The 26,126-nt window shown below is 40.4% G+C and overlaps 1 protein-coding gene across 7 annotated transcripts in view; it reads right to left on the reverse strand.

Moving 5' to 3' along the window:
* WAC (WW domain containing adaptor with coiled-coil) overlaps positions 1-23,634 on the reverse strand; it is an 83,344-nt gene extending 59,710 nt beyond the window's left edge. The window contains exons 1-3 of one of the 7 annotated variants that reach the window (XM_057730433.1): positions 23,514-23,634; positions 22,616-22,652; positions 20,835-21,030 (exon numbers count right to left, since the gene is read on the reverse strand). In XM_057730433.1, coding sequence (XP_057586416.1) covers positions 20,835-20,973 — 139 coding nt within the window. In that variant the 5' untranslated portion in view covers positions 20,974-21,030; positions 22,616-22,652; positions 23,514-23,634. Of the gene's footprint in view, positions 1-20,834; positions 21,048-22,614; positions 22,653-22,965; positions 23,432-23,513 lie in introns of those variants that run through there. The other 6 variants (XM_057730431.1, XM_057730432.1, XM_057730434.1 and 3 more) reach the window with 6 other exon arrangements.
* Between the last annotated feature and the right edge of the window lie 2,492 nt (positions 23,635-26,126).

Here is a 26,126-nt window from a genome sequence, read left to right on the forward strand (position 1 = left end):
TATTAGAAAAAGTTTGTTTCAAGTTAAATAATCTTGGCAAAGTATGCGATTACTGGTCTCAAATGTTTAGGAAAATCTCCATCTTAAAACTGTTATACATTTAATGACAAAAGTGAAAAGTTCTCATTTAACAAAACTACTGCTAGCAGGCAGGAAACAGTCTTTCACAACCCAAAATAACCCACTCACATCCAGGCCAAAAGCTGAGTGCTAATGTACAACAGTGCACAATTACTGTAACAAATACTTGAAATTTTTTGATGCAACCAAAGCACTAAGATAAAAGACATTTCCCTAGATAGCAGGGGTTTGTAAAAATCATTACACACTGTATGTATGTTTCTGTGGTTTGAAACAAAGGTTATTCCGAAGTTCTCTAGTAAAAAACACTAGAGACAAAATGTCACTAAGAATTAGAAGGCATGTGAATACTGGATCCTATTCAGTCCCAAAATTTGTCACACTTGCTTCAGAAAAAATGAAGGCTATTTCTGCAAACTTAAAGGGCTCATGTTCACTTAGCATCAAAGTTTTAAGTCCCAGTTCTTTAAAGTTTTAAATATATTTAAATTAAAATATTTTTAAGTTTTAAAGAATTTTAAGTCAAAGCCTATCCCAGACTTTCTGCCACTAACATGCTGTGGAATCCACCATAACTCCATCATTCATACAGCACAGAGCAGTGGCTGTCAAACTTTACTGTGCACCAGCCTGCAGGTTAAGTTTGCTGACATTTAGGTCTCAGTACCCAGAGGTTCTGTGGTTTGAATCAAAGGTTATTCCAAAGTTCTCTAGTACGGAGACACTAGAGACAAAATGTCACTAAGAATTAGAAGGTATGTAAATGCTTCCACTCCAGTGGAAATGAGTGACATTTTTAAATACCCCAAGTGATCCTAGGGCAAATGGTCCATAACCCATACTTTGAAAAACAATGGTAGTTTCTGGCCATGAAAAACAAACAGAATTCTTCTCTAAAATATAATAAATATATAGATTTCTCTGAAACATACTTAAGTATGTTCTGAAGAACACTGAAAATCTGACAAGATTTATGATTACTGGCAGCATATTTTATAGTATATGTTCAATTTTTGTTCAGAAAAAACCTCTCTGTAGACCTAAGTAAGTGCACTGGATTTAGTTTAAGATTAGATATTTAGTCCTCTGAGGGGAGAAGATTTCTGAGAAACCAACCATTTGAACAATCTGTTGCTGCCCTGGGTGAACCACAGATGTCACTGTGAAACAGGAGCGAAGCGGTCGGGACACAACCTTTAAAAGAATGATACAGCCATAGTACAAGACAAAGACTCTTCAGAACCAACTGGTTCCAAGATGGCAGAAGATTCGACTTCTAGTGGACCCCGAGCCTCATTATAAGCTCATTGTAATGCATTAGCTAAATGACACAGTCAGCAGCGCCATGACAGTTCCAACACCAACCATAAAAGGTCAGAAAGTGGGAGGTGGCCCAATTCCTGGGAATCCCCGCCCCTTCCCCCAAATAACTGGAATAATCCTCCCACTCATTAGCCTATGAAATTACCCAGCCCATTAAAAACTAACCACACCAGGGCTTCCCTGGTGACACAGTGGTTAAGAATCCGCCTGCCAACGCAGGGGACAAGGGTTCCATTCCTTGTCCGGGAAGATCCCACATGCTGCAGAACAACTAAGCCTGTACACTACAACTACTGAGCCTGCGCTCTAGAGCCCGAGAGCCACAAATACTGAAGCCCACGCACCTGGAGCCTGTGCTCTGCAACAAGTTGCCCCCGCTGGCCGCAACCAGAGAAAGCCCCCGCGCAGCAACAAAGACCCAACGCAGCCAATAGATAAATAAAACTAAAAACAAACAAAAAAACTAATAACCATGCCATATTTCAAGGCCTCTTGCTTTCGAGATGGCCCACACTCTGTTGAGTGTTTCTCCCAAGCTCTCTCAGCTTCTGAAATGCCCTGTGGAGCGTGTTTCTCCCAAGGCCTCTCACCTTCTGAGATGGCCCACACACTGTCTGTGGAGTGTGTTTCTCTCTAAATAAATCTACTTCCTACCTATCACTTTGTCGCCAAATTTTTTCACGACAAAAAAAGAACCTTAAATTCACCAGGAACAACTGTAATCCTTCCAATTATCCCATTTCAATTCATTCAACAGTATTACTCCCTAGCAATTATTCTGTATCGCACATTTTTAGATATCATTGTCAAACCAGCTAAGTGATAGAAGATATCCGAGATATCCAGCAGGAAGGCAGACATACCATGAGAGGCAGGAATGTACCTGAAATGCTCAAGGAGAGACAAGGAAGTCAGTGCCGAAAGTCTCAGCAAATCAGGAGCAGGACTAAAGACAAAAGGTCACAGAGGTAACAGTGCTGGAAGTTCAAATCACAGGAGCCTGCAGGCCATTGTTAAGGACATTTGAGAGGGTTGTGAGCAAAGCAGTAACTTGATAGGATTGCTGCACTGAGAATAAACTGAGTGGAAGGTAGGACGGCAGAAAGACCAGTTAGGAGACTCAAGATTATTGGTCTGAGAGAGGCTATGGTTTCTAAACAAAATGCAGATGACTGGCAAAAGCAGGCTTGAGAGGGGGAAATGAGTTTTGGACACTAGAATATAACCACCATAAATAAAGCATTTTATGTGATAACAGATGCGCTAACTAACCTAGACTGGGGATTGGGAGGTTAGAGAAGCAACTTCTAAATTGAAGCCTGAAAAATCAGAAGGAATTAACTAGGCAAAGGAGGGTGGGGAGAGATTCTATTCTAGAAAGAAACAACATGTGTGAAGTATCCATGTGTGAGAGAACTCTATCTTCAAAGAACTATGGAAGGGCTAGAAAAAGAGATGTACACTGAAACATTTGTACTTTATCTTGAGGGCACTGGCAAGACAATGAAAGATTTTTAGATAAAGAATGAGCAAATGTGCTTTTCTTAGAAGGTGATTCTGGCTGCAGGGTGGATAATGAACTGCGGAGAGGAGGGGCAGTAGACCACTGCTTTAATTTAGGCAAGAGAAGATCATGATTTGAGCTACAAAAAATGAATAGACTCAAGAGCTATTTCAGCCACAAGATCTAAGAGACTCAGTAAGTGGATGCTGGGGATAAGAGAGGATAACAGCTTTAAGAAAGTCAAAAGCGAAGCAAACTAAGGAAACCAAGATGCAAAGAGAACCTAAGTTCACACAATCAGTAAATGGACACCCACACCTCAATGCTTATTTCATTACACAGCTAACCTACACAGCATTACAAACAAATACTTACCCATGCTAGGTTACCTGCATTTTGAAAATTTCATTTTCACCAAAAACAAACTGTCAAATTTAGGTATTAACATTTACACGCTACTTACATACTTTAAACTTAAGACCAGTAATGACTCTTCCCTTAACCGTAAATGGCATTCTATAATTGCATAACACACCTTTGTTTTATAGTTTTGTAGCTACCTCATCTATTAAGTAAAAATCAGAAAAGGCTGTATGCTCAAAATACAAATAATACACAAGAATTTCTGGAATATGAAATTAGTATTTCTTCCCTTTTAAAAAGTAAATCCACCAGAAAATGGTATTTGACCAATAAAGTTTAAAATACTTAATACTCAATATTGCCTGACAAAGCAAAAACTGAATACTGTATTTGGTAGGCAACTTAAGACTTAAACTGGAGGCTGTACTGACAAGGTTACAAACTAAACCACTTTTTATATAAACAAAAATGATTTTTAAAGCATATTTAAAGCATATACTATACAGTGAAAACTTTAGGGCTTCTATTCATAATAGTTTGAAAAATTTCAACCTTATTTCTCAATTTAAGCAATCAGTGCAGAGGAAATTATTGTGCTGTTCTATCCTTCACTATACGGTGATGGAAATACTAAATGAACACTGGAGAGAAATATTCCAAAGGTCCCCACACAAACAAAAGAAGCCATACATATTATATATACTTCTGACAGGAAGAGCGTTTTAGTTACCATGGAATGGCAGGACACATAGCAAATATTTGAAAGCATAAATTAAAGCACAAAAATTCAGAAGGTTCTCTTGCACACATTTCACGCCATTTACTTGGAAAGGACCTTGTAGATTATCAATTCAAGCTTGTTTTTAAAAAGGGAAGGAAAAAGAAAGCAGCCAAAAAGTTATATGACTTGCCCAGTCAAAAAGCTAAGAACCAGCAAACAAAAACTACAACATCCAGACCTCAAGACTAGTACTCTTTCACTTTAAATTTTCTCCCCTTAATCCTTGCTACTAAGTTAACAATGCCCAATCTCTAACTGCCTGCCATCCTAAAAGATATACATATCCAAACCCGAAAAAGGAACTTTCTTACAATTAGAATCCAGTCAATATTCAAAGAGTTCTGGCTCTATGATTCAATACTTTCCTTTTTTAGGCTTCCAATTTTATTTGGTAGTAGTTCTTTAACATGATGCTTTGGCATGTGTATTAACCCAAATGCCAACCAATAAGGATCTTCTGAAATAACACTGCAGAACACAAAACAGAAGCTCCCCATACGCTTCCCTGCCTTCCTCCACTGACACCAATCTTAATGATATTGAAAGGTTTACAGAGAGGTAACATCCACTCTGACCACAAGCCTGACTTTCTCCACCTGATTTGATCAATTCTGAGCCAAGATAGAGGAGAAAGCATAATGATACACGATTCCAACTTCACAAAAATAAATTAGTGCTTTTAAGCCAGAAGATAGCTTTTTAAAAACCACACATATCCTGAAGAATAAGCACTGAGAGAGAAAATCGGTAAGGTGGCAAATAATGGGATGATTTTTTAAGAAATAATCATTAGAATACACATACACAAAAGAGTAGATAGGAACCCTTAAAGCATTCACCTTAAGGAGTCTCTAATAGTGAAAACTCTTATAAGCATTTAGTACCCCCTCCTTTGAGAGCCTAGAGTATATTCACTCAAGTATCTTAGGCTAATTCTTTAATCACTGAAGATGTGTTCGCTAAAAACAACTTATAATTCAATGAAAATACTGGTAAATAAGCTAGAAGAAAAGTTTGCTAGTAGTTTGGTTAATATTGTTTCAGATCAAAAACAAAAAAAGGAATTAAGAAAAATTAAGATCAATCTGTTACTATGGCTCTTGGTTTTCAACAAGATGTGAATTCAACCCCAAAAGATTTCAAACGAGCCACTGCTGTATCGAAGTAGCTTATATTCTTTAAATGAGTTTGCTTTTAAAAGTCATAATTTTACTGTCAAGCGCTAAAGTATGGGACTTCCCTGCTGGTGCAGGGGTTAAAAATCCGCTGCCAATGCAGGCGACATGGGTTCGATCCCTGATCCAGGAAGATTCCACATGCTGCACAGCAGCCAAGCCCATGTGCTACAACTACTAAGCCCACATACGACAACTACTGAAGCCCGTGCGCCTACCGGCTGTGCTCCCCAATAAGAGAAGCCACCACAATGAGAAGCCCGTGCACTGCAACCCTGCTTGCTGCAACTAGAGAAAAGCCTGCACACAGCAACAAAGACCCAACACAGCCAATAAACACATTAATTAATTAATATTTTAAAGAAGAGCTAAATAATGCCATCTTATAGTTGCATTCTTTTTTCTGCTGATACAAAATGATCTTCAGTTAACATTTTAGTCACTTTTAAGGAATAAAATCACAACACAATGAATCACTAATTAAAAATAATTAGAGCAGTAATTCTCAAGGGTGAAAAAAATGGAGCATCACATGTGAGAATTTCTAGGGAAATTCTTAATTTCAGTAAGCTTTAGAAACCTTATTGAATACTCAAATATAGGGAAATTTGGAAAAAAGACCAAAAAAAAAAAAAAAGCCTTATAAAAAATACAAACCCTACCTATTATTCTGCCTAACATAGCACAGAAAGTAAAATCTCCTTAAATAGTGGGGCATGAACCTAAAAGGATTTGAGAAACAATGATTTACAAAAAGAATGAATGAATTTAAATGTCATTATTCAAATTAAATATAGTATATTATAGCAAGGTGACTGATACCAGTCTAACCATCACGGTGACTTAAAGAACTGGTAATAATGTGCTGGAATTAACATACCAATTACTGAACACAATTTTTTGTTTATATAGTTTCCTGAAATTGTGGATAAACTATCTGCTTCCTTCATAAACAGTACAAAAGCAACTTCAATCCAACCACTAAGAATTCTAGAATAGTAAATTCTTATTATTTGACTCTTAAATGCACCTGAAAACATTAAATGCATCTGAAGTTTACTACCACTCACCCGTTTCTCACATGTACAAGACATGTCAAGAGGCATTTAACATTACTGAGCACCTCCATTTATATGCCAGGCCCCGATACAATAAAAATTAAAACACAGTCCCTGCCTTCTAGGAGCCTAGAGCCAGCAAACCACATATGTAAACAGTTACAATTCACTGGACAGGAACTATAAGAGAAATAGGTTTAAGGAAGGCTTCATACAATAAAGAACTGGGATCCTGAAGGATGAAGAGGTTTGCCAAGAAAAAAAAAAAGTGGGGTAGGAGAGGACGGTTTTGGCTGTGAAAAATACATACACAAGGGACAACAGTATTTGATGTTCTATGACTGGGCTAGTAGTTCTTCTACACGACTGCAGCAGAAAGGAAGGAGAGAGTGGCTGAGAAAAGCCTGGACTTTTGGCCATGGTGACTCAGAAAAGATTTTTAATTCTTCAAATTTTCTAGCTATATTTAGAAGCAGAAAATCTGAGATGCCAACTTTCTAGTGCAAATGCAACAGTGGCTTCTTTTCATTTCAATGTCCTCTATGTACACCAGATAGGAAAATTACCCAGGTAAGTATAGGAAGAACCAGGGAAATAAGCTCCCTGATCTGGACAGTCATGTTGTTAATATACAGTATGTTTAAATTTATAGTCTCAAATTTTCACTCAGACAGCAATGCATAAGGAAAGAGACAATGGATAGACCTGTCAAAAGGGACAGTTAGGAAAAGAGCAATGAGGTCTAGAATTCTTCCTAAACACAGGAGGAAAATAAAGGAAAAGGAATCAAGGATTAACTCCCCAAGTATTAACCAGGACAGGAAATACTCAACTTAGGAACAGATTTTAGTAATTCATGGAACATCACATGAAACATGCCTAATAAGCAAAAAGGTCTGTGGCCCTGGAAATCCAAGGATAGGTGCAGCAACAACACAGCGACGCAAAGAACACTAGTGTGTCAGTGCAGGCAAATGAGACCCAGAGCTCAGGGATGAGCTTATAATAGCAGCACAGAAAGAAGGACAACATAATAAAAATTCAAAAACCTATCAATAAGGAAGGAGAAATCATTTCAAACGACTTAAGTAAAATAACAACTGGAAGGTTTTCAGTGGACTTGGAAACCAAGAGATTACTGACAATTGCAAAAAGAGAAATCCCAATACTGCAGACAGAAGAGGTCATACAGCAATGTGCTAACTTTAAAAACATTAAAACGTCTTAGTTGCATTAGCCATATTTCAAATATTCAATAGGGAGGCTCAAGAGGGAGGGGATCTGGGGATATATGTATAAATACAGCTGATTCACTCTGTTGTACAGCAAAAACTGGAACAACAGTGTAAAGCAATTACAATTATATTCCAATAAAGACCAAAAATAAAAAAAAAATTCAATAGGCACATGTGGCTAGTGGCTACCATACTGGACAGCTCAGATACTGAGTATTTGCCACACAAACGTTCTTTTGCACAGTGGCTAGATAACTTAGACTCTCCTTCCCAAATGTGAACAGATGTCTTCAAACAGCAAACGACTGAGGAAACCAGTCACATGGAAGAGATGCACCAAACCCAAACAGAAAACTTTCTGAGGACACATATTTGACACGGAAAAAACTAAAATACAATTTAAAATCTCAAGAGTATTTCTACTGAACCAGAGTCAAATTACAAGTTATTTAAAAATTAAAAGTAAATCGTCTAAAATAAAATTTGCAACAGGTGGATAAAATGAACACAGCTTTCAGTATAATGGTGGCACTAGAAGAACCTGCCATGGGATTCTTCTCCCCAGAGTATAATGTACTCTCATTCAAAAAGTATCCAAACACCTACTTTTCACCAAGCAAGGGATAAGAAGAATAGAACCAAAACACAACTAACACAAATCCCAAAAGGAGAAGAGTCAGAAACAATTTTAAAAAGAGGGGGAGGGTGACAGGAAGAGGGGAGAGAGAATGATTCTTTCTAAGGGCTATTAAAACAGCCCTAGGCAGAAGACCAAAAAAAGACCACACTTACAAGGAGAGACTGGGGAAGGAGAAATCCTCAAGACACTCAGGCTGGGGGTGGAAGAGCAGAGGAAAGTAAGGCACATGCATCATAATGGGTAAGCTGCCTATAAATAAGAACTAGGTTTGATGTGGACTTCTCATCTGCAACTATCAATAGTAATCAATTTAGAAGTAGCTTCAAAAAAATAAAATGTTAAAGATTCAAGGAAAAATGATTTTAATCTAGCCAAAAGATCATTCTCCATGTATAGAAACAAAATGAAGAATATGTCTGGGCATGCAAAGTCTCCGATTACCACCCATTAAAAAATAATCATTGTGAATCTCTTATGTAAACATAAAGAATACATAAAGCAAAAAATCCTTTTAAAAAATAGGAAGTGAAATCAACTATCACGAAAACTTTCTCACCTGTCAGGAAACAGATCAAGTAGAAATTAAGAATATAGAGGATTTCTATTACACAGTAATGTACTACCTAATTAAAGAACTTGATCTAAACAGTGTTCTTTGTACCGAAGAGAAAAATACATTATTTTTGAACATCTCAAAAACATTTGCTGTAAAGTATTCTGAGATAACGGGAAAAAAAATCTTAATTCCAAAAGGCCAACAAAGGGACTTCCCTGGTTGCTCAGTGGTAAAGAATCCGCCTGCCAATGCAGGGGACACAGGTTCAATCCCTAGTCCGGGAAGATCCCACATGCCTCGGAGCAACTATGCCCATCTGCCACAACTACTGAGCCCGCGTGCTGCAAACTTCTGAACCTGTGCGCCTAGAGCCTGTGCCCCACAACACAGAGCCACCACACTGAGAAGCCCGTGCACCGCTCAACACAACTAGAGAAAAGCCCACACACAGCAACAAAGACCTAAACGCAGCCAAAAATAAAAAAAATTTAAAAATTTTAAAAAGGCCAATAAAATTAGAAAAAACCAAAAATAAGTTTTTAAAATACAGACTTACAAAATTCATTTAGAATTTGAAGGCATACTTCTAAATACTCCTGGACTTCAAAAAAAAAAAAAAAAATCAAAACTAAAATCACATTTAGGCCTGAATTAAAATGAAATCACTCTAACTCTGCATTAAAATGTATGTAATATGAACAAAGCAGCAAAGTTTAGAAAATTTACATGTCAACCCATTCTACATTACTAAAGCAGGAAACAGAAGTTTCCATATTAGTGAAATTTTGATACTGTTCCCAAACAAAATTATAGCAATAAAGAGGTCACCCAGTGCCAAATACATGTCCAAACCTATCTATCTAGAGTTGACACCAGAAATCTCTTTCCCTCAAAATACTCATATCAACTGCATTCCTCTCTAAATTCTATTTCTACCACCTTAATCCACATCCTAATCACCTCAAATCTATAGTACAACAAGCAGTGCTAACAATACACGGCTTTATACAACCAAAGGTTGGCTTGCATGCCCCAAGTCAGCATACAAAAGGACAGCCTCAAAGCCTAACTATACAGTGTGCCCATTTCCAAAGGCATAAGGAGGAAAGTCATGAAGAGTGTGTCTTCCCCTGTGCTAATAACAACATGGTGATGACAAAGTCCAACTGAACAGCGAGCAGCAACAGCCCCCAGTAGTTCTCCTGCTCTAAAAAGAGCATACTTAAATGAAAATCAACTAATATACAACAGTGTATTAAACAGTAATTCCCTATGTCTGCACTAAAAATAGTGCATTTAAGGTCCATCAACAGATGAATGGATAAAAATATTACTCATCCATAAAAAGGAATGGAATTGAGTTATTTGTAGTAAGGTGGATGGACCTACAGTGTCATACAGAGGGAAGTAAGCCAGAAAGAGAAAAACAAATACCGCATGCTAACTCATATATATGGAATCTAAAAAAAATTGTACTGATGAACCCAGTGGCAGGGGAAGAAGAGAAACACAGATGTAGAGAATGGACTTGAGGACACAGGGAGAGGGGGAAAGGGAAGCTGGGACAAAGTGAGAGAGTAGCACTGACGTATATAAACTACCAAATGTAAAACAAAGAGCTAGCGGAGCAGCAGCATAGCACAGGGAGATCAACTCCTTGATGGGTGATGACCTAGAGGGGTGGGACAGGGAGGGTGGGAGGGAGGCTCAAGAGGGAGGGGATATGGGGATATATGTATAAATACAGCTGATTCACTTTGTTATACAGCGGGAAAACTGGCCACAACAGTGTAAAGCAATTATACTCCAATAAAGATCTGAAAAATAAAATAACAGTTTGACACTTAAATACTAAAACGAGTGCTACATTTTAAAACCTGTTTTTTCCAAGAATCAAGAACATCCCTAAATTATGAGTCAGTATCAGGGACTGACCCAACTCCTTGTCAAGGTAATAAATAAAACTGGTCCAAATCAAATTAAAGAGGAAATTTTGAGGGACCAAGTACTTTGTCTACCTTTGCAAAATAATAAACACTGGCATTTAAGTTATATTAAAAAAGAACAACCCTAATTACACAAAATTACAAAATTAAGGTGAGTCTACAGCTTTAAAAAGTACAGCCTTGTGACTTAACCCTTAATAATATTCTTTATAACTCCCATAATAAAGGACACTCATCTCTACACACAGAGTATTAAACACGAATGCTTTAAAACCCTGATAAGGAGCCAACAGGCAAGCAGGAACAAATCATCACAGAAAAGGCTACAGCACAGTAGAGAACAGTACTGAGCAGAGAACACCACTTCTACCAGCCTATCTTACTGTGTTCCAACTTCTGTGACAGTTTTCCCCAGGGCTTCAATGAATGTTTCCATAACCAACCAGCACATAACTTTTATGAAGCTGAAAGAGTCTGAAAGCTTATTCTTCACAAATGCATGATTAAATGCAGAAATAGTCATCATGATCCTCTCACCTGAGCCAAAATATTCCAAAATAACGTCTTTTACTAGTATTGCTTTTTGGCTACCAGAAAGGACTAGTTCTATGAGTATAGTATAGGTTCAAACCCTCCAAAAGATGCCAACACAATGCCATGCTCTCTTGGCATACCGTCACGGAACTCAGAAACACTGAGATTAAACCAAAGGACTAACACTACCTAAATACATCAATCATGCTCACCCAAAGTTTCTTTCAAAATGCAATTACAGCTGACCCTTGACCAACACAGGTTTGAATTGCATGGGTCCACTTATATGCAGGTTTTTTTTCCAATAAATACATCTTACAGTATTGTAAGTACTGAAGTTAGTTGAATCTGAAATGCGGAACCATGGGTAAGGATGACCGACGGTAGGTAAAGTTACACACAAAACTGCAACGGAAGCTGGGGCAGGGGGTTGGTTGGCATCCAACCCCCATACTACTCAAGGGTCAACTCTATTCTTAAGCAAACAATATTCTTGAAACTGACCCTAACACCTGAAGTCAGCCTGAGTATACCAACTTGGGTGAAAGCCATATTTTCCAAGGAGACAAAAACTAAATGAAGTTTAGCACTGTTCTGTCTCAGGAAAGCCTGACAGCAAGAGAATGTGGGGGGTGGGGGTAGACATGACGTGCGAAGGACATTTCATTCAAAGTAACAGCAGTGGCTTCAGATGCCACCCAAATACATCCTGCTGCCCATCCAGTTGCGAATACTGGTTAGAAACCCCTCCACTGCCCAGAATTAGTTCTACTCTGGGGCATTAGAGACCACATTAGACGCCACAGGATGCTAACTTAGCTATTTAATAGTATTATTTGTATACACACACATTATCTGTGAATCAGGAAAGAAGATGACAGAGAAGAAAATTCTTTAAAACTCTAGAAAGCACATAGTATGATCTGGCAAACAACCACTCTAACTTCTAGATTCCTCATGATAATTCACTATCCTTAACGTCCCTCTCAGAATTCCTCCTCCTCCTGCGTATACTCTCCTCCCTAGATCCAGTTTCCATGTATTTAAACTAAACCACTGTTTATGTAAAAATTCAGTTTTCTAGGCTCCCCCCGCCCCCATTGCTCTGATTCAAGGTAATTCAGATGGAGTCAGGAACTTGTAGTTTTAAAAAAGCTTCCTAGGTGATTTCAACAGCCAACTTTCAGGTAATTACCCAAAGCGTGTGTTTTGGTTTACCCCTCCATTGATACTAAAAATCTCTCAACTGCAGAGTTCTGGCTATGAGCAGGTGGCAAGTCAGCAGGGCCCTGCAGACCCCTTCATGTAGCTCTCACTGACCAGACTCCTCAACTGCCAATACCCAGGATGTTCCCTCCTAAGGAAGGAGAAGGAATGAAGCAGTAGCCTGAGACCTGGGGCTGCTGATCTGACACCAACTCCTAATTAGTCAGAGGAATAAGAGTAAACATAATAATTTATTATGTCATGGTCCCAGCACTGAGCTAAAGGCTTTACAAGTGTCTTAGGTATGTAATTTTCATTTAACCAAACAACAATACTAGGAGAGTGGACACAAAAACACAGATTAAGTAATATGCCTACAGTCACCACCTAGCTACAAGTAACAGCAACTGGACTTAAATACAAATCTAAGCGAAAGATGGCTTCACCCACTGGTTAAGGATAAGATCTCTTAAGTATTCACATTCTCTGAGCACTAACTAAAAGTACACCTGGTCAGTCCTCTCAGACTGAAACTGCCAACACCAAGCATCACTTGAATCCACTATGAAAATATATGCTAATGACAATCCAAATACAACCATAACATGAAACCATTTGTAACACAAGCTCTGCAAAGGCTATGTCCAGAATCCTTCCGATATTTATAGCACAAGAATGGGTGCTATGAAAACTACTGGCAAGATATGAAGCAATTTCATCTTCCCCCTTTCTTTGCAGTTTCTAATTTTCCTATGATAAATTTGTACTAACAAAGAAAAATCTTAGTACAAGCAGACCTATACAGTTCAAGGGCCCATGAACTCCAACCTTGCCTTGCATAAATATGCTATTTCAGAAATCAGGCAGATAAAAAATTTCTTTAGAAAAATAGGAAGATGTGTAAACCTAAATAGGTCAACAAGGTGATCATACGTATTCTTGTGTTGTCCAATTCAGTAGCCACTAACCACATGTACCAAGTTGGCACAGGAAACGTGGCTGGTCCCAGCTGAAATATGCTAGAAGCGTAAAACACCAGATTTCAAAGACTGCACAAAAAAGGGATTGTAAATAAAAACATTAATAGTTTTTAAAGTATCAAGTACGTGCTGAAATATTTTAGATACATTAGGTTATATAAAATATACTAAACCTCGCTTCACTTTTACTTCAACTTGGTTACTAGAAAACTCCAGAGGTGACTTCTCTGGCTCATGTTTTATTTCCATTGTGCTGCCCTAGGACCTTGTTACCCACATGTAGCCAGTAACACCGGCAACATCTAGGGTCTCGTTAAAAAGGCAGACCCTTGGGCATCACCCCAGAACTGCTGAACAAGAATACGCACTTTAGCAAGATCCCCAGATGTTCAGTATACACATACAAGTTTGAGAACCACTGCTCCAGAAAACCGCAACTTCATTTCCCCTTAAATCATAATGACAATCCCAATACTCTTTCATCCACCCATTTACTAAAACGCTCCAACGTGTTAGGCACTGTTCTAGGCAACAGGGATGCAAGGGGATAAAATCATTAACAAACGCACTCCCTGTTCCGGTGGAGCACACTCCAGGGGACAAGCAACCGTCACTTTTAACACCTTTTTTTGAAAATGCAAATTTGAGCGCTACTGATTTATCAGGAAACCATCTGAGCATAACACAAATCTCCCACCTACTGATAAGCAATCTCACCTGCTGACAAACACTAGCTGCACCCAGGTGAACCAAGCTGCACAGGAATTCACAGCACAGACACACACCGCAAACACCGGCCAGCTACCCAAGTTCATCGCCCGAGCTGTGAGTCACATCCATCCACAGCTGGTTACAATTTTCATAGGGTTATTTCAGATAACCCTCCTTCCATCACTTCACAGTAACTCACAAGCTACGACCCTTCCATCAGCTAACTTCAGGTCTTTGTCAAGGTAAAATGCCACGTCTACTGTACTGTTAGTGTACTCCTTAACCATTTAACAAAGTTATGCCAAGATTTTCATAAGATGCCTCCCTTTTTAATGGGTTATTGACAATGTTTTTGAATATTGTGCCCCAACCACATTTTCCCCATAAATCCTGGAGTGCAACTTTGCACGGCATGGTAACTTTCAGGAACACATGCTATAACAGAATGATTAGAAATCAATAATGTCAGGTCACTTAAGTACAAGGAACAAAGCAGTGAAAAGGACAGGCTACAAGGACGGCTGTTTGAATGACTAGAAGGGTAGGAAAGGCCTCCGGGAGAGGGTGGCACTTAAGTCGACACCCCACTGGAGTAAAACTGCACCAGGTGGACATACACAAAGATGAACATCCCAGAAACGAGGAGCATGATGTGCAGAACTCTTGAGACACAACAAACTTCCTGCAGGGCCAGTATGGACCGAGCAGCACAAACCTGGAGAAGTGTGGCAGGTGAAGAGGCTGAAGAAATATCCAGACAGCAGATTACACAGGGCCTATTACAGGCCTTGGTAAAGTAAGAGTCAAGGGAGGGTCCTGAGCTTGAGTGATATAAGCTGACTGGCATTTCACCTGGACCCCTCTGGCTATGTGCTATGTGGGGAAATAACAGTGTGAAGCAAAAAGGATGCGGGACACCATTCAAAAGGCTCTTGCAGAGTCCAGGTAGGAGGAGGGAACAACAGTTTTAAGTATAGGCAATCCGAGACATACCATGGTTCCACTCAGGATATGCTGACCTTACAATGGTGTGGAAGCAACAGGCAGGCAGTGGGAACCATTGTAATTTTGTAATCCTGCTCTTCTCCCAGGCTGGCGATACACAGTATGATATGCCCTCAGGATGGGGCAGCAGCAGGGAGACAGAGCTCCCAGCCAGCCAGGTGATTAGAAGGGGACACGACCCTTACACTTACAGCGTTCTGGACCCAGACAGCCATTCTGCTTTTCACTCTCAGTACAGCAGTCAATAAAACACGAGATAGTCAACACTTTATTATAAAGCAGGCTTTGTGTTAGATGATTTTGCCCAACTATACTAATGTAAGTGTTCTGAGCACATTTAAGGTGGGTTAGGTGTGTTAACTGCATTTCCAACTTAGAATATTTTCAACTTTTGATGGGTTTATCAAGATGTAACTCCAATGCAAGTCAAGGAAGATCTGTACCAAGAAGTGGTTATAGTTGGAGTACAACTTCAAGGTAGAGTTAAGGTTTTATGTGTAGTAAAAAGACTTGCTTTCTACTTTGAATTATATGTTCATCAGTAAAACAGGAATAATCCCAGCCTAATTCAAAGGGTTATGGGGCCAGATGCAAAACTAACAGAAAAGGGCTTTCAAAATCATGAAGCATCATATAGATCGTAAAAAGGAGACTCTTCATAGGATGTATTTTCAAGCTCTTAAATAACTGGTTGTGAAATGACTGATGAACAGTATCTCCAGTATTTAGTGTAAGGTCCCAGAAGCAGAGTTCAGGTACAGAAGCCCTACAAAGATACCCCAGCCCACTGCTACTAGCTCCACTCTTTCCAGCATCATAACAAAATGATTCACTACATAAACGAAAAACCATTCTGCACAACAAAATAAGACAGAGGCTTAACAGAAAGACAAACTAGAATATACAAATTTTCTGTGAATTATGGACCAAAAATCCTAAGTATGTTACACCAAGAACTTTAAATACCTCTCACACAACTAAAACAGTTCAATTAAGGCTGCCTTAAAAGATCAAAGTAAAACATTCCAAAATATTTCTGATTGTGAAATTGAAATCCATTATATGATAAATACATAATAACCACCTCTTTAATAATGAAAATGTTAAACTGTGATGACTACAAGACAAATGACATGGTATGTGTTCAAGCACATGCACAAATGTTTAGAGCATATATTTCCTAAAATTAAGGAATACTGAAGAGTTGAAATATTAAAACTATTAACCCGCCAACCTTATTCCATTTCCCTTGAAATGGAATACCTATTTCCTGTGATCTTAAACTGACCTATGGAAATCCAATGCAAGCTTCTCTACCTAGTTTATCATCTTAGTATATGTTGGGCCAATAAAAAATAGATAATACTTATCTATCTTCACTAGACAGAAAAACACAACATTAGTCAATGGTTTTGAAAGTCTAGTGGATCAGTAAATTTTAGATTCTGTATGAAATTTCCAAGTTGCTTTGAAAAGAAGCCTCTGCATACAGGGGCTTAACTTGAGAAAAATGACTTGTTCCTGGTGAAATTTTAAGTTTTCCCGCTACAACTTATTTTTAAAAGTACACTAATGTGATAATCTGGTCTAGAACTACACACATAACATTGTACCACTGTCAATGCCCTGATATTGATATTGTACTGTAATTAGTTAAGATGTAACCAAAGCATCAAGAGTACACAAGTAAAATCATCTTTATACTAATTTGTGCTATACTAATCACCCACCAAATAAAGTTCAAATATGCCTGAATGTTTCAACAGTGTACACAAGCTACCAGAGAGGACTAAATTTCTAGACTAATTTGCCACTATTGGTTCCTTTCATATAAGTAAATCTTCCCTCATCTATAAACTATAAAACAGGGATACTATCTGTACTATCTACCTTCTAAGGTCAATATGAGGATCAAATGACACTATTCATTTCTATAGTACTTTCTAAACATTACAAATGCAAAGCATATTTCATTTTATTCCAAATGTAAAGTTATTTGAATAACCATAAACCATACTGTGCAATTATCAATCTATTATTTAATGTGAAAATACTAAAACATTAAGTTAATTTTAAAAACTATAAAAACACCAATAATCCCCCAAAACTCCCTACTGTATGAACAATTCCTCCAAATGTTACAGTAACCATCATTTGAAAATTGGATTAAATACATTTCCAAATTTCTCCAGATATGGCTACATGACAAAAAAAAAGATAAAAACTTTCACTATGCAGCTGAAGACTTTAAAATCTTTAGATATGTAACCACTAAGGGCAATTTTTCCCTTGTACTCAAAGATATTTGGTAACTAAAAAGCAAAATCACTAAAGTCCCACAAAGCAGGGAACCAATACAGAATATTTTTCAGTTAACCAACTGAACTAAGCTACCTCCTCGCAAAAGATATTTCTAACAGTTAATTCTTAGAGGGGTGATGTGAAAAATGGGACAACCACCCGAGACTGAAGTTTCGTGGAACAGCTTTACCGAATCCGTGTAAAGATATCCTTCATTCCTCAACTCATGTGTACTATCGTCATTCTTAAAGTTACTTGGTAAAATTATCACCAGAACTAGTCTTCAAGAAAAACATGCTTTAACGAAACGGAAAGAGTTTTAAAATTCCATAGAAACAAATTCAACCTATATTGTACTGTCACACTTCTTAGGTGGAGATGTAAGCTGCACCTTTAAAAACATGTCTGAGCTATAAAAAAACAAATCTAATGATTGTACCCTAAGATTCTTATTTTTGGTTATTTTTAAACAAAAGATTACATTTTGCAGATAAATGACAGAATATGTAAGAATAATATTTCACCAAGTTAAGGAACCTTTTAGGTAAGTTATAATAGCGCATAATTTCCCTTAATTACAATAGACAATCTACATTCCCTTTCATAAATCCTACAAAATAAAAACCTCTAATTCTTTTAACTGTACTTACTAAGTTGGACTAAATCCTTTTTAACTAGAATTCTGGGAGTGACAACCCTTCTCAGTCCCTGCTTTCTCACATTTTATGGTATATCTTCAAGTCCTTTTATATATTTCTCTGAACTGGTACTTTTCAAGGAAATCCAAGGTTGCATGGAAGAAATCTAGTAAACGCTGGGAAAAAAATGTGATGTGGATAGATGCCAGTAAAGCCCGGGGGCGGGGGGGTTACACAGAACCTTAAATGAGGCATTCATTTAAATCATTCGATTTTTTTACATCCTAAAATAAAAACCAATTTGAAATTAGTCCAATATAGTAACCTGTTCTTACATTAAGCTGTTACATACACATGCTCAGCACACAGATAATTCAACTCACTAGCACTTGACTTTGCATAATGGTTTTGACTGTTATGTGAACATTTATCTGCATATATTTGAATTCATATTTATTTAAAGATAAAAATCTCAGGGAATACAAATGCCTGTAATAAAATTACACATATTAACTTTAAAATCTTAGTTTCAAACTCTCATTAGCAAGGAAAAAAAAAAACACCTGGAATCAAAGTATAATGACTAAATATGTAAGTATTAATTGAGGGAAGAATCACCACTACACATCTCTAACACACAGAATTAACATCAAAGATGCACTCTGAACTCAAGAATGCAGACCTCATTTTATGGTGCTCATTATTCCTACACAGTGCAAGGTAACTGGCAGCCAGGTGCATGAGTGATGATACAGACAGGGATGAAGCCCATGTTAGTGAAAAGACTCCAGAGGAAGACAAGGAAACAGCTAAAAAGTAAATCAGAAAGTGGGGCTTCACCTAGCAAATGATCGATCAGAAAAATAAGCTTCTAACAAATGGACCTAAAGATACATCAGCAAGCAGATGCAAATACAAAGCAAACTAAAAGCCAACAAGAGATATCAGGACTATACACAGGAAAGAAAATTAGTATCAAAATGAAGGGAAAAAAGTGTAGAAAAAGCAAGCAGCTAAACCACCGCTAGCTCTCCAGAATCAGAGCCTTTAGGACAGCTTCCAGGCCAGGATCACATCTTAGCATTACTTCCAGGAATACTACACAACTGCTGACACACAGTGGATGCCCAATGTTTGCTGAATGAATAAGCAACAGAATGTTGTTGGGAGTTATTTCACCTGTAAAAAGAATTTATCAGGTGTGGTTCATCACCATAAACATATGAAAGCAATTACATAAGTTTCCTAGAGTACTTAAAATGACCTCTTCCTGGGGTCATTCTTCTTTGGGGACAAATAATAGATTAACCATATCATAATCACTAAAAGAGAACCTGGAATATTTATCTATAAGGAGATGAGGTGCCACATCCTATTAAGTCACAATGACCAAAATTTTAAAGATAAAGCACAGTACAGTGCAAACAGTACTGCCTTCTAAGATCTAACATCTGAAATGAAAACCACTACATAAGAGTGGCTGGTAATAAAATCACCTCAGACTACACATAACATTATGGAAAATTTACTTACAAAATAAAAATATTAGCAGTTTAAGTACTTTTGCCCAAGAACTTCTAACGCTTAATAACCAAATCCATCTCCTGTTATCTACAAATAATGTTTATCTTTATAAGTAGCACAAAGCTGTACTATATTTAACAGAGAACTATATGCCTCTCCCATTCAATAACCATCCAAATATTCCACCTCAATGCAATCTTCTGACCATTATTAATTTCCTCAACCCAGTAATTATATACAGAGGAGGCCAATGTTTCTCAACATCTCATCACACTGGGTATAGCTGATTTCTAGCCCACGAGGCGAAAAAGAGAACCAGAAGATGCAGGACTTTTTTTTTTTGAAGTATGCAAAATATTGAGAAGCTAGTTGAAAATCCAAGACAGAAAGCCATGTGGGACTTAGTACTGAGTTTCCTTACAAGTTTATAAAAGCACAATCAATATGGTATATTTATTCCAAATGTTATCTATAAAACAATTTAATATCTTACACTAGGAAAAATAGAGATTCTTATTTGCCTTAGTGAAATTGTTTAATCCCTCAATGCATGCTTTAGACATGAAATATTATTTTGGTAAATTTGGGGTACATTAAGTCAGAGAACAGTTAAAGAGTTTAGTTACTTCTTCTCAGCCTCCTACCACAAAAAACTTTAAACAAAGTAACAGCTGAAAGGTAACACCACTGAGGCTAACTTTTAAAAAGATGAATACTTGAATAAATGTTATATTAATAAGATTCCGGAAAATATGAAAAATAGTATTTAAATGTTTATAACAAAAACCTAAGAAAAATTTTCTGAATCAAAAATGATTTCTTTAACCTGTGAACGGTCTCAAAATACCTACTAAATTCTTAAATTCACACTTTACCATTAGGAAACATGTCTGAACTCCTTAAAAAATAAATTCAAGCAGAAACAAGGATCTCAAAATAAACCAAGCCAAATAAACTGAAATCTTTACTTGAAAAGGTGAGAGCTCCTTTCCTGGAAAAATGTCCTGCATTTCTCTCACCAAATATAAAGCACTAATAAGCTACATTCATAAACATTATCAGCCACCGGAGTCCAGTTTTGGATGCTCAGGTCAGCATCTTATTTCTACACAATTTGTTTGGAAATCAGATAAATTAATAAAAATAAAATATTCTGATGACCTAACAACATGGTAACATTCGCAAGCTGGAATTATGACTGACACCTTTTGCTTCATAGAGAATTATTATTAAAATAAATATATGTGAAAGTTTCAATAAGAAAGCTACTCACCACCATCCCTCTCTCTAACTCTGTGAATATGCACATTTTTGGCCTTACTGTGACCTGTGCTGTCACTGTATTTGTTTTCAGGACTATCAGATCTCCGCAACATTTTATTTGGTGGTGAAGGATCTGCAGCGTCTCGCATTTTTTCATGTCTGTGATCACCGCTACTGGGGTGACTCTTCGATGAATACTTAAGTGCCTGTAAAACATCACCCCCCCAAAATAAGAGAGAAAGAATTGAAATCTCAAACTTAATATCCTAGGTTAGTTCTAGCATAAATTTTGGTATATTAATTAGATTTTATGAATTTATATCAATAAAATTAAAATTTCCTTTTCCAATTCTGCCATTGAGTTATGCAGACAAGACCTAAATGCCTAAGAGTTACTGTAACTCTTACAATAAGAGTTACAATAAGTGCCTCATACAAACCAAAATACCAGGTTAAAAAAAAAATCCACTCCATTAATTATCTTGTAAATACAAAAAACCAAACACTTTGGTAAATTAATTCCTCCCCCATAAATTTTTCTGGGAATTAAAAAGTTTAATCTAAAGTAGAATACTACTGTAATCTGTTTTGCTCTGCAATTGCTATGCTAGACAAACATAAAAAACATAAACAGGTTTCTGCAATCCAACAAAAAAAAAGAAACCATCAGTTTCTCCAATTCTTGGATTCAACTACGTAAAGCATTTCAAACTAAACTTAACTGCTCTTGCAGGTGTGGGAAACAATTTTAAGATACGGAAATGCTGGCTGATATTTCTGACCCATCATAATAGAACTTAATGGAACTCCCTCACAATAACATATTTAAGGCAACCAAGACATAGCAGGTTTTTAGAACGCATAATTAATTGTTTTAGAGGGCCTGATTTAACAGGGTTTAATCTTTGACTTACCAAAACCTAATGAACAATCTTTTACATATCAGGGTGCCTACGGTTTTTAACTTGGGCTTTAACGAGTCATGCTAGCCAGTAACAAAACTATCAGCTGAGAAACCTGCTCTTCTATCCTTTAAGTGATTAGTTGTAGAAAGTACTTACTTCTAGTGTCATCTGAGAGTTACCAACCATTTATGCGATTCCCCACCACCCCCCCTCCTCCGCCGCCCCGGAAAACAGGGACTAATTCTATCATAGTTTTTTTTTTCTTTCTTTTTTTTTTTTTTTTAACTTTCCATGCAGCCACTGCAGTAACAAAAAAGAACCTACGTGCCTAGAACCACCTTCATTAGAATGAATTACCCAAGTACCCCAAGATCTCAATTCCTATGGAAACAAAAGCGCCATCTTTCACTAGTAAGGCAATTTTCTGCACCGAAAACAAACTGGGAAGGGGGAGTGGTTTACAACACACTCAAGAGTTGCAAATCAATTAGTGGTTTCTTCCCGTGCCTTCCACCTCATTTTGATACCTTTCCATTAACTTTTGAGTTGCACAAAACAACAAACGAATGTGGTTCCGAAGTCACCTATCAGCTCGCCCCACCGAGACCCTCACACCCAAATAATCGAGGCAGATCCTTCCTGGCCGAGGACGATTTTTTGCCTAAAAGAACCTCAACTTCCCCCGGGCACCTGTCAAAATTCAGTCCCTGCAGCTCGCTGGCGAGAGCTCCGGGAGCCGAGCGCAGGGTTTCCGGGCCCCGCCGAGCCGGTTTCGGGTCTGTGGCCCCGAAGGGCCTGCAGCGACTCGCGAAGCCTGCGCTCGAGTAGCAGCTCCTCCCTCCCTCTCCCTCCGGCCCCTCCGGCCCGCGCCCGGCCCCGCTGGTACCTGGTAAGGCTGCGCGTCCCCCCGCCGGTCGTGACAGCTGGAAAACAGGAAGAGAGGCGACCTGAGGCCTGGGGGCCGGCGCCCCCCCACCCCCGCGGAGCGCCGGAGCCCCGGCGGCCGTCCCGGCCCGGGGCCCGCACGCGCACACTCGCCCTCGCTCCCGCCGGCGAGCAGCCGCCGCCCGGCCCCCCCCTCCCCGCCCGCCCGCCCGCCCGCCCGCGCGGCCGCTCCCCCTCCCGGCCGCTCCGGATCAGGGTTAACAACAAAAATGGCGGCGCGGCCGGCCCAGATAAGGAGCAGCAGCCCCCCCGCCGCCCGCCCCGCCGCCCCGAAACGAAAAGACGATTTACCCATCACTGAGTCTCTGCTGTTTCCTCGCATACATTACCATCAATGCCCGGCCTGTGAGCGTGTGTCGGGGAGGGGGGAGCGGCCGCGGGAGCCGGGCGGCGGGCGGGCGCGCAGGCGGCGGGCGGCGCAGGGCCCGGCGCGCCCTAGGCGACGCTCAGCACCTCCCCGTCACTGGCGCCGGCGCTCCCGGGCCATCTCCTCCGTCCGCACCACGCTCACGCTCAGCTCAGGCCGGGCAGCGGCGAACCGGGGGGGAGGGGGCACGAAGACGCGTCCGGCTCAGCCCCGCGGACACCGACTGCCTCCTCCGCCTTCTCCTCCTCCCGCTCCGCCGCCTCCTCCCCTCCTCTCCCCCCGCCGCCGCCGCCGCCGCTGGGACCTGCTCCTCCTCCTCCTCCTGCCGCCGCCACCGCTGGTGCCGCCGCTGCCGCTCCACCAACTACATCCGGGCAACTCGGCCGCTGCGGCCTTCGGAAACCCTCGGCAGTTTCCGCCGCGCCCCTCCTCTCCCACCCTCGCGCGCTCCGGAAAGCCGCCTTCGGCAAACCTCGGCTCGCCCCGGCCCTCCTCTTCCTCCGCGGCCTGCCTCGCCTCCTCGCGACCCGTCCGCTCTTTCCGGTCGCCGCTGCCGTGCCGCACGCACACGTCCGGCCTCCGCCGTTCTAGTTTAGGGGTAGTCCGACTCGGGGAGCCGCCCGAGGCTGGTCCCGGGGGCCCCGGGGCGCGCAGGGCGGGCGGCGCCTTCAGGAGGAGGCCGGTGGAGTGCGCGAGGAGCCATCGCGGACTTAATAAGGGCGGCTGCGCTGCTGCGCGTGCGCCCGGCGGCGCGGGGGCGGGGGGGCGCCCTCGGGGAGCGCGCGGGCCGCCGCCCCCGCCCCTGCGGACTCCGGCCGGGAAGCCCCTGGTTGGGCGGCGGGCGGGCGGAGGCCCCGGCGCTCGCTCGGTGCCAGGCGGCGCGGGCTGCCCCCGAGGCCCGCTCTTCGGAGCCGGAAGCGGGGCCTGCGCGCGGGCCTCGGGCGGGCAGGGCCCGGAGCCGGGCCGTCGGCGTCTTAGAAGTAAGTCACCCCCGGAAGCGCGGGGCGAGGCCGCCGCGGGGAGAGGGCAGGGGGCGCGCGGGTTCCCGGAGTCGCGGGCCTGCGCCCCCAGGATGGGGAGTCCTCGGCGGAAGGGCGAGCGCCGCCCGGGCTGCTGATGGAAAGCAGGCGATGAGCCTGCAGATGGGGGCGCGATGCTTGGAAAAAGTGTTGCTTCATATTTTCCACCCTCAGCCGTGCCCACCCCACCCTTTCTTTTATTTCCCGTTTTTCTCTTTTCTAACTCTTTTTTGCCCAAATCCAGTCATCTGGAGGGTCTGCGTGTGAATAAAGGCTTGGGGAATGTAGGTAAATGGCTGCAAGTTGAATTTTATAGACCGCTACAGACACAGTAGCAACATTGGCCTGTTGGGAGGGAAGAAAATCAAGTATACCCCCAAATTAAGCTTTACTTGAGGGTGGTGGTATTCAGGTGGTTTTCATTCTCCTAAGTTTTTTGTAAGGAAACACTGAATAAAAAAGATTGTAATAAACATACGCTAAGTATACAACAGTTTACATGGAAGAAAAAGGCAAGGTAGGAAACAAATCAGAAGACAGAAGATCCCTCCAAAAAACAGTATCAAAAGACTGATTTAATTGGTATCCAACCGGTTACATTATTGTTGGCTAATGAAGAGATGGAACGATGTGGGGGGAAAGGCCCAGAAATCACAACTGATTGAAAGTAATAGAAAATAATTAGCCTTATTTGTCACGTCTACCTGCCAAGGTTAAGATTATTGCTGTTTGGGAGGGCCAGGTAAAGGCCTACTTAATGCCCACTGAAGCTGTCAGGGACTAAAAAAACTGCCAGTGACTGAAATGAGAAAAGAAAGAAAAATCGGAGTCTTTTAAGTGCAATTTCTAACACTTTTGTAACAATTACTCTGAAGACAAAAGACATCAGATTGAAAGAGCACAGAAAGTAATACGTAAATCTCACACAGAAACTTTTTGAAGGTGGCAGCAAAATTTATTACTAATTTCTTATTTGATGATTAGATGTCTGCTGAACTTGTTATATACCGTTTGATCAAAAGCAGCAAACTGGGCTTAGGTACAGAGGAAACAGCTCTAAGCAGTGTACAGTCGGTCCTCATTATTTGCAGATCGCATATTTGCAAATTCACCTACTCACCACAATTTATTTGTAATCCCCAAATCAGTATCCACGGGGCTCGTGGACACGCACAGTGAAAAATGTGACTTGCCTGACAGGCACTGCTGAGGTTAAAGAAGGCGGCACTCAGCCTCATTATTTCAGGTCTTGTACTGTAAACAATTGTGCTTTTCACAGTACACACGGTGTCATATTTTAGGCATTTTGGGGTGCTTTTCCTGTTTTAAGTGCCCCACCCCCACCCCAAGCATAGTGCTGAAGTGTTGTCTAGTGTTGCTAAGCACGAGAAGGCTGTGATGCAAAGAAGAGTAGCCCCCACTCGCCACGGCTAGAGGAAGCCCGCGTGCAGCAACAAAGACCCAATGCAGCTCAAAAATAAATGAATAAATTTAAAAAAAAAAAAAAGACTGTGATGGTCTTTGTGGAGAAAACATGTCCTGCATCGAGTTCATTTAGGTTTATCGTTAGTGCTCGTGGCATGATGAGGTCAGTGCTAATGAATCAATGGTATATTAAATAAGATGGCTAAACAGAAACACAGGTAAAACAAAGTTATGTATTGATCAGTTGATGAAAATGTGACCAGAATATCTCAGGAACCTAACCCTGTGTTTATTCCCCTAGGAGCAGTTCAGCTTTCCCGGCGACTTTATAAAACACAGCTGCCTCAGATAATGAGAGTCGACTCTTTACTAAAGGACACATCTAAACATTACAGCTTTTTTTTAAAATCTCACCTCATTGCCTACCTTAGATTCCATTGTCTGTTGTTATGACTCCTCCTTTGGAAATACCTTCCGTCTTTCCATCTCTCTTCCTCCACTCTACCTGCCTAACCCACAGCCCTGCTCAGTTCACTACATGCTTGAGGAAAACATACTGGGTTGCTAACTCTGAAATGAGCTCCCTGTGTTCCTCACCTGCTCTCGCTAATTTCCCTCATCCATTTACCCTGCCCTCTTAA

This window comes from Hippopotamus amphibius, chromosome 4 (assembly GCF_030028045.1).
Source record: "Hippopotamus amphibius kiboko isolate mHipAmp2 chromosome 4, mHipAmp2.hap2, whole genome shotgun sequence".
Lineage (NCBI taxonomy): Eukaryota > Metazoa > Chordata > Mammalia > Artiodactyla > Hippopotamidae > Hippopotamus > Hippopotamus amphibius.